The sequence below is a fragment of the Hirsutella rhossiliensis genome, assembly GCF_020360975.1.
Source record: "Hirsutella rhossiliensis strain HR02 chromosome Unknown scaffold00003, whole genome shotgun sequence".
NCBI classification, from domain to species: domain Eukaryota; kingdom Fungi; phylum Ascomycota; class Sordariomycetes; order Hypocreales; family Ophiocordycipitaceae; genus Hirsutella; species Hirsutella rhossiliensis.
The window spans coordinates 4,691,178-4,700,222 of NW_025408669.1; the positions used below are offsets into that span (position 1 = coordinate 4,691,178).

At 57.0% G+C, this 9,045-nt stretch overlaps 2 protein-coding genes across 2 annotated transcripts; one reads left to right on the forward strand and one right to left on the reverse strand.

The window, feature by feature from the left end:
* Positions 1 to 5,429: 5,429 nt before the first annotated feature.
* Positions 5,430 to 6,762, forward strand: HRG_03686 (aspartyl protease domain-containing protein; the record flags this gene model as incomplete). The annotated part of the gene is made up of 2 exons (XM_044862157.1): positions 5,430 to 5,970; positions 6,050 to 6,762. 2 exons carry the CDS (start codon positions 5,430 to 5,432, stop codon positions 6,760 to 6,762), a joined length of 1,254 nt encoding a protein of 417 aa, XP_044723183.1.
* A 316-nt stretch (positions 6,763 to 7,078) lies between these two features.
* On the reverse strand, positions 7,079 to 8,617 carry HRG_03687 (putative methyltransferase domain-containing protein; the record flags this gene model as incomplete). The annotated part of the gene is made up of 1 exon (XM_044862158.1): positions 7,079 to 8,617. The coding sequence occupies one exon, from the start codon at positions 8,615 to 8,617 to the stop codon at positions 7,079 to 7,081; it is 1,539 nt and encodes a 512-aa protein (XP_044723184.1).
* Between the last annotated feature and the right edge of the window lie 428 nt (positions 8,618 to 9,045).

Here is a 9,045-nt window from a genome sequence, read left to right on the forward strand (position 1 = left end):
AAAACCATCCAAGCCAAAAAATAGAAATACAACTGGAGTTACAGGACACCTACAGCAAGACCGCACTAATGTTTAGGTATATACTTTAGGACTTAGCCGGTTATATTTCTCGGGTACTGCCGTCTATTTCTATTAGAGGCAGGGGGCAAGAATTATAATGCAGTAATTATGCAAAGCTTCTTAACACTAATTATCGTCCACCCAAAGCATTTTCTCGTCTGTAGCGCATTAGTGTAATCAACAGCGCCTGGTGTATCCCGAAACCGCTGTCGATGACAACCCCTCGTCAGAAAATGCTTGCATCTTGCATAGCGCATTGTTGAATATTTTTAGGCTTAGGGTTAAGTCAAATAGAATTAGAATAATATTTAACTGCAAACTGCATCATTTGAAGCAGCAAATCATTTTGGCAATCTCGTTAAAGTGCCCAATATCGGGATTCCTCATGAGGCTATGTGTCCCATAACTTTGTCTTCGTCAGTGAACGGCCGTAACGGCGCCGGTAAGCGGTGGAACTTACCACCTTGAGTACAAGGGAACCACCAATTTTCGCCCTCCAGATGAGTCCATCCAGCCTATGGCCAACCAGGTCGATGAATTTTGTCGATGGAAACGAGACGAGGAGTGAGGCGATGGAAACGCTTGTCAAGATAAAATGGAGGAAAACAAGGCCCAGAAATAGGCCGAATGGGATCATGACAGCGCAGTAGCCCAGATAGCCGAGGTCATGGTCATGAGCAATAGCCCATCTGTCTTCTCCCCCCACCTGCGTCGTTCTTCCCAACGTCCACAGCATTATCGGAACAGCTCAAACCTGGGTTTCTCCCATCTCTTGTGGCACTCACGTCCTCCTCGAGGCCACTGGACGGTCTATCAGAGGGGTGAGCAGCACATATCTTGACCTAGTCATCCAGGAAAGCTCAATTATGCCAATATCTTAGTGTTTCTTTTGCGGAGAACGTGACGTGCGTTTGGCTGGCGGTCGAAAATCTCGTGATAGTTCATCCTCGGAGGTATCGGACCCGCAAAGGGATGGTGGTGCATGGGAACTGGGGTTCAGGCCGGTCTCTTGGCTGGTGACAGTCGGACCGCCAGCCGACGCCTCACTTGCCAAGCCCAACCCCAAGTCACCACCTTGAGGAGACGCAGCGGCTTGGTGTCTAGCTGCTCTCTCGTTCGCTTGCTCGATCGCTCGGTTTCTTTGTTGCTTAGCCCAGTCCCTGCCATTACGGTACGCAGCAGCGCCTTGTCGGAATGCTTCATAGTTCCCTGTTACGCTCCAGGAATTAACTGGTGTTATGGCAAACCCAATTTGCTCCCCAGGCGCGGATGGCGGTATTGGATGACTAGTGAACATCTTGAAGGTGCCGCCGTGATATGTGGAAGTGAAGGTGTAAGCCTTATTGTCATATTGTGGCTCTAACCGTCCGTATGACTGCAGGCTGTGAACCCCTCTCGCGCCTAGCGCACCGTCGTAACACGCTTGTCGAGATGCGACTGAGAGACTTCCATCAGGCCCCTTTACTTGCAGAGAAAAGTTTGGCGCGATAGGTAGATCATGTTGGGTGGAAGGGATGATCCTGCCGCTCAGCTGTCCACGAATGCTCCGGTCAAGCTGCTCGGGACGCGCGCCGTAATATAAATCGGGATTGCCTGGCACGAGCGTACCGTCGGTTAAAGGGTCGAGATTCGTGAAGGGTACCTCGCCACCAACATATTTGCTATCACCAACATCTCCTTCGATAATCGGGATAACAGTTGTCATAACTTGTCTCTCTTTAGGCGCATGTGTATCCGCTCGTTTGAACCTCCGGAAGTCATCATTCGAGAACCGAGTTGGAGACAGTGAGGCCCTAGGCTGAGCCAATGCGCGAAGGATCTCGTCCATGTTCTCGGGCTCCGGTGGTAATCGACCATCTGAATACTCGTAACCATCAACAAAGATATTGTGGTCGATCAGGTGAGGTGTTGCTGGAAAGCACGATCATATGGCCCCGTGCTCCTCGTGCTCGTTGTCTGTGGCAGGGCACTGCTTTTCGACGTAGATTGGCCACCCCTTTTCTCCGGTGACTGCAAGCCCCTCTTCCGGCGCCCGAGACTCGACTGACTGGAGCTCATCTCGTCTTGTATCTTATCTCGCGGCGCCGCTCGTGTCCGGCACTGCTTGCTGTCAATACAGGCACAATGGGCGCACAATATTCACTTACCTCCCTCAGGCCTGTCAAATCCGGGCCGCCGTGCCTCGCAAAGCGCTTCAGATAAGCTGGTGAAGACTTGCCAGGAAACAAATGGGCGTCCCGAATGAGCGTGCGCCTCGGAATGTTTCGGGGGGGTGCCGAGCCGCAAAAGACTTTGGTGTTCCTTTGGTCCAGCTCTCGTAGTGCGTTTCGCGTGAGAGGAATCTCGGAGAGATTGTCCCAGAATCTCGCAGGTGGGAATGTTGGATGTTGGAGCTCTTGCTTCTTGGATGAAGGTTGAGCTGGCTGGTTCTTGTCCCAACCCGAGCAAGAGGGGACTCGACGCTTGCGCCGGCCAGGAGGAGTCGGTCGGACGGATGAACCAAGCATCCTCGGGCGCTTGCCATGATGGATATAGGCGCGTGAGACTGTCGTTTTATGTCTGGTCGTGCAGGCATGCAGAATAGATTTCGGGGGAAGACAAGCGATGATGGCGTTGCCAATGGTTGATTGGTCCGCCAGGAGCCCCGCTCCATCGGGGAACAGCCTGGGCGCTGCGTAAAAATCACAGGCAACGCGCGCGCTTACTGGCGCGTGAATGCAAATCCTCCTGTCCAATGGCGAGTAACCGTCAAGGGCGCAGTTTCCTGACGCGAGCATGTCCACCCACCTCTGCATCGTGAGTCTGTGGGATGTACCCGCCCTCGCAATTCTGCTGTAGATGTACGACACGGAATGCTCCCAACCGAACCAACCAAAACGTCAGCAGCTGTGCGGGGCTGGCAGCATCGAAGCCGCACACAAATCCCAACCTTGCCAGGCGCAGCGTTCATGATCCCCTTTCCTCCGTCGCACAGTTCAGCCGAGATGTCTTGCCGTCTGCTCCGTACGCACCCCTGAGGTCGAGCGGTGTATTTTGCTTTCAAGGCATTGCGTTCAATCGCGACCGGAGCCTGCGGCACAGAAAATCGACGTGTCGCTAGGCCTTTATGACCAGCCCGGGCCATGGCGACAAGTAGTCCCTTCAATCCCGCGGCAAACATTTCAATGCACCGAGAGATGGCTGGCGAATCGAGACGCAGGTGACCTTCAGGCTCACAAGGCGGCCAACCTGCCGTCTGCGCTTGGCCCGAAGGTCCGACATTTTCTCATCGTCGAGACAGGTCTTGTGCAGCCTTAGCAAGTAGGCTTCCTTTCCACCGTACCGTCCGTAAGGTGAATGATTGTCGAGAAGACTGCTCGTTTTCAAGCAAGCCCGCATGAACTGTTTCCCTCCTCTGTAGAGTTTGCAAAGATGGCCACTCGAAACGCACCGTCGCCTGCCTTGTAGACCCCGGCAAATGCCGAGCTTCGCGCAGTCTTACCCGCCACGGATTTAATCGCCGAGTTTCAAGGAAAGATTGGATGAGGATTTCTCGTGGGAGATGGTGTCTTCATTGAAGGCTGCAGACGGACTGGATAGCACATGCAGACACGGCACACAAATTATCGACGCGCTGGAAACATCATTTATATTAACGGGCCCACCAATCGTCTCGACCGCGTTTGTGCCGCGGGCGCCAGCCATCGGCTCCATGCCTCTCATGCCGCATGCCTATTGCTCTGCTTTCTATCCTGCCACGGCCCTATTAGGCATGTCGCGGAGTCATGGTTCCGACAGATAGGCATAGAGTCCGTCATTGGTCGATGGAGACAACGAGCGGTGCGAGTTTGGGATCGCACATACGAGGCTGGCAGTTGAGCGGCGAGTGCTGAGGGAAGTCGAGCGAGCCGACTTATAAACGAGGCCTATAGGCGGCACATTCTGCCCCGATTCGGCAAGCACAACGGCGCTCTCAAGACTTAATCTAGATGCCTCGTCAACGGATTCAGGGAAGCGGCAAGTGACTTTAAGGTGTACCCGTGGACATGTCCTGGTAGGAACACTCGCAAGGCCTTGAAGTAGCTCAAGAACGCCCTTGTGCGACGGCCTTGCCAAGAGTCTCATGGTAGTTGGCGGGTCCAACCAGGCGGCTAGTGTGCCACCGTTGGGCAAACTCATGTGGTGATGCAGAGGGGGCCAAGTAGAGACAGTCAAGAGATGGACTTGGACAGGGGATTGTGACCTGTGGTGGGCAGGAATCGCCTTGTAGCACGGCACCTTGGAAGCAGGCGCTTTCGAAATAACAAGAGTGCGGCATCGTGGAACAAGACCAGGCATTGAATGTAGAAGTAGCAAACGATGTGCGATCAAGGATTCAAGAGAGTCGAGCAACTTTGTGGCATCTTCCCGGCTGGTGTTGACCAACAGTCCAACACCCAGTGCTGATCCCGTCAGCAGACCACTTGCCTGAGGATACTCAAGACACCGATTGGTTGAAAAGATTTCCGCACTGGGGTCACCTTATGGGGTTATTGTCGACGGGAAGGGGGTGGGCGGTTCACGCTTTGCAAGCAAATGTAGGCTGAGCTTCTGCTGTCTGCCACACTCAGACACTGTAAATCCATCATACCCCGTGACAGGCTGAGGATTGTGCATGGCCAAGAGAAGATTCAAGACTGGCTCTTGGAGATAAGGGGACAAAATAGGCACTGTTGCGTAGGAAGAGGTAATTATAAAATGATAAAATCAACTTCAACCTCACTCAAGGCGATGCTTTGTGACCGAGGACGGTACCGTACAGTAGTTAACTAACTAACTATTACTGCATGGTACTGTATATAAACTGTGAGCTGTGATTGGTGTTTGCGGACGCAGGCAGGCCTCCACAGCAGGCACTCATCCAATCAGCCACAGAGGCGCCGGGCCCGGCAGCACCCATCCAATGGCAGGCAGCCACAGGCACCCAGAGCTCTGTCGTCACCACCCAACCCTCTGAGCTGCCCCTCCAGCGATGCCTCTGAGGCTCTGCACTGCACCGCATCGAGCACTGCACGCCGGTACCTGACGATAACGGCATTCGAGAAGCTCTCTTCATCGTCCTTCACGCCGCCCGCTCGACAAACGGCGCCTTGTTTGCGCTCGACCCGCTCGATTCCCCTCCGCCTCTCCCCATCCTCTGCATCTACCTACTGTACCTACCTGCCTGTCAATCAAAGCCCCCGCGCGAGCAGCCATGTGAGTCGCCTTCGTCTCCAACAGCTTCTTGTCTCCTTCATGGACCAGCATTCAGGCACTGACCCAGCACTCGCCGCAGGCGCATCACCCTCAACATATTCAACCCACAAGCCGGCGACCAGGACAGTCTGCTGAGCCTTGACATCTTTCCCGACATGACCATCTCCACCCTGCGCGAGTCCATCCACGCCGATGCCAACGTCCCTCCCTCCTCCCAGCACATCTACCACAACGGCCGCCTGATCTCCGACGACTCAAAGACCATGGAGCAGCTGCAGATTGCCGACGGCGACATGCTCGCAGTCCACGTACGAGAGACCCGGGGCTCCACCGCTGCTCCGGGACAGGCCCAGCGCCCCCAGCAGCAACAGCCCGCGCAACCGCGGCGACGGCAGGGCGGCGACAACGACCCCGAGCTGGTGCGTCTCCAGGTCCTTGGAAACCCCGCCTTGAGGCAGCAGCTTCAGAGCCAACAGCCCGAGCTCGCCGCTGCCGTCGAAGACCCCGCGCGCTTTGCCCGCATACTGCATGAGGCCCAAGATCGCGAACGGCGAGAACGACTCGACAGGCAGCGCGAGATCGAGAGACTCAATGACGACCCGTTCAATATTGAGAACCAGAGGAAGATTGAGGACATGATACGCCAGGAACGCGTCATGGAGAACCTGCAGAATGCCATGGAGCATAATCCCGAAGGTGAGGCAGACGACAACGGCAATTGCCGCTTTCTACTCGCTTCAGCCAGACTAATCTTGTGCTCTCTTTTCTTTCCCAGTCTTTGGAAGGGTTCACATGCTCTACGTCAACGTCGAAGTCAACGGCCACAAGGTCAAGGCATTTGTCGACTCCGGAGCCCAGGCCACCATCATCTCCCCCTCCTGTGCCGAAGCATGCGGTATCATGAGACTCGTTGACACGAGGTTCGCCGGCGTTGCCCGCGGCGTCGGCACCGCCAACATCATTGGCCGCGTCCACTCGGCACAGATAAAGATTGGCAGCCTGCACTTGCCCTGCAGCTTCACTGTCATGGAGGGCAAGACGACCGACTTGCTGCTTGGCCTGGACATGCTGAAGCGCTATCAGGCCACCCTCGACTTGGCCCGCGACCGGCTCATCATCCAGGGCGAAGAGGTTCCCTTTCTCGGAGAGGCCGACATCCCCAAGGACGAGGAGGCTGCTGCGGCGCAGGAGCCCACGATACCTGGCCCGGATGGCACCGCCATCGGCCAGCGGTCGGGAGTCGTCTTGCCGCCCGAGCAGGCCCGGCAGTCGCAAGTTAACCCTTCGTCCTCTCAGCCAGCGCCCAGCCTCCAACCTCGAGCGTCGGCACCGCCTCCTCAAGCCCAGCCTGCGCCCTCCACGCCAAACGTGACGGCGGCGCACGTCGACAGCCTTGTGGCCATGGGGGCTACGAGGGAGCAGGCCGTCCAGGCGCTCCAGGCCGCCGAGGACAACGTAGACGTGGCCGCCAGCCTGATTTTCTTCTAAGCATGGGCCGCAGCGCATGGGGTCATCGCCGGCATGGCATACGGGTTTGGCTTACAGGGGAATGGGGAAAGGGGCTCTCATGAGCTAGAGACGAAAGACCGAGGCGTGTGGGGGATCGGACAGAGGTGTCCCTCAAAAGTTGGTCCAGGGTCTTAGGATGAAAGACTCGCCCAGCGCAGATAGTCGTGACCGCATCCTCCGCCAGGTGCTTTCAGGAATTCACTCGTCATCTACGTTGTCTGGGTCTATCCGCCATGCTTTTGGGTATACACTAGCTACTTGGACAAAAGTAATGACGAGTTAAAACCTCGCTGCCTCAGCGAATCTTGTACACACAGGGCTTGAGAATGGCCGCCTCCCCCGAGCCCTCTTTCTCGCCGTCATCGTCGTTTTTGTCGGCCGTCCATTTAAGAGCAGCGCCCTTTGTCGGCCTCGGCGCTTCCTGTGGCTTGACGCCCTTCCCCTTGGTTGGCGCGGCGCCCTTGATGAAGTGCATCTTGACAAACATCCTGTTGGACATGTCGACTGCCTCGCCGCGGTCCCCGTGCGACACAAAGCCCCTTTTCCTCAGGGCCTCGACAAAGGCCGAGACGTCAGTCTGGCGCCGGAGGTCCTCGGCGCCGTCAATCTCGACGGCAAGGTCCTCACCGTCAGCGGCGTCGCCCTCTCCGTCGCGCGCACCCTTTGCCTTTTTCCCGACGGCGCGCTTGCGGTTGCCGACGCTGTGATCGACGGGAGCGTTTTTCTTGCGCACAGGACCGAAGCGGCTCTTGATCTCGGCGATCCAGAGCTCGCCCTTCCAGTGGAGGACGCGGTAGGCCTCTTCGACAAAGTCGAGCCAATTGGTGCCCATGAGGGCGAGGCAGAAGATGGCGACGTTGACGGACCCGTCCTCGAGCGGCAGGTTGGCAATGTCGGCCTTGGTCACCAGCGGACTGGGGCTTTGCAGGTCGTAGCTCCTGACGTCGAGCCGGAGCTTAGCTTTGTCGGCCTGCAGCGACTCTGCGAGCCGGGCATCGCCACAACCCAGGTCGGCGATGATGCAGGTCCCGGCCGTCCGCGGTAGCGGAGTCCTCGCCCGCAGCGCTGGGGGTGCGCCCGGCCTGCCCTTGCCGTGGGGCGGCTTTATCCTCGCCCTGGCCCGAATGTCCTCGAGGAGGCTGTCGACGGGGTTCTCAGGCCAGACCTTGACCTGCCGCCGGAAGCCCTCGTGATACTCGTCAAACATCTCGGGGGATTCCTGAAAGAGCGTAAAGGCCTCGCCCGAGGGCCGCGTGTAGAGGGTCTCGTTGAGATGGCGGAACCGCGCCGAGATGAGCTTCTCTCTCATAGACGCCTGCAGAGGAGTGAGTTTGGCTGGTTTCGGGGGCTTTGGTGGTTGACTTGTCTTGGCGACGGTGTCGGTGTTTGGAGCTGGTGCCTTGTTGGACTCCTGCGCGTCTTCTCTTCCGGGGGCAGGAGACTGTCGCTTCTTGTCATCCCGCTGCTTTTGCTTCTTCTTGTCCTTTTTGCCCTTGGCCTCATTCTTGAGCTCATGCTGGGCACCGTCCTTGTCGCTTGACCGCGTCTCATCACGCTTGACCTCCTTCTTGTCCCCCCTTTTAGCATCAGCGTCTCCCCTCTGCTTCTTGGCAGCCCGGACCCGTTTCCCGCCGTCGCCCGTCTTCCCCCTGCCCTCGACGACGGCCTCGTAGAGGTCGATGACGTTGGAGGCTGTCACGCTCTCCGTGGCCGATGCGCCGCCAGCTCTCTTGCGCTTCTTGGAGCTGGCGCCAGTAGGCCTGCTCGCCGCCGACGGCGCCTGCTCAGCCTGAAGGGCGTCGGCGGAGACCGACCAGCCCGGAACGGCAAACATGTCTGCGTCTTTTACTTGGAGAGGCTTGCGAGCTTGAGATGCTTTTGGGCGCGTCGCTCGGTGAAGGGCACGATGGATTTTTTTTCTTCGAGTTTATGCGCGCCAAGGTGCTTTACGGATAGAATATCGTTGGTGGGGGGTACGTACCTTGGGTCATAGTACCTACCTTATCTACCTAGGTACCTACTGAAATGAGCAAGACGCCAGAGACGCTTCTGGGCATGGTCCGTGCGCCATTGTCTGGCTATCGATATCGTCCTCTGGAACACCGTTCAGGAAATTCGCACAAGCTTTCGCGGAGCTGAAGCCCAATTCCGGACGCACCGTGTCACGGAACTACTTGTGCAATACTGTGCACGGCGCTCCCTGAGCTCGCACATGCTGGCGTTGCCGCGCAAATCGAATGATCCATCGATTTGTCTCTCTCC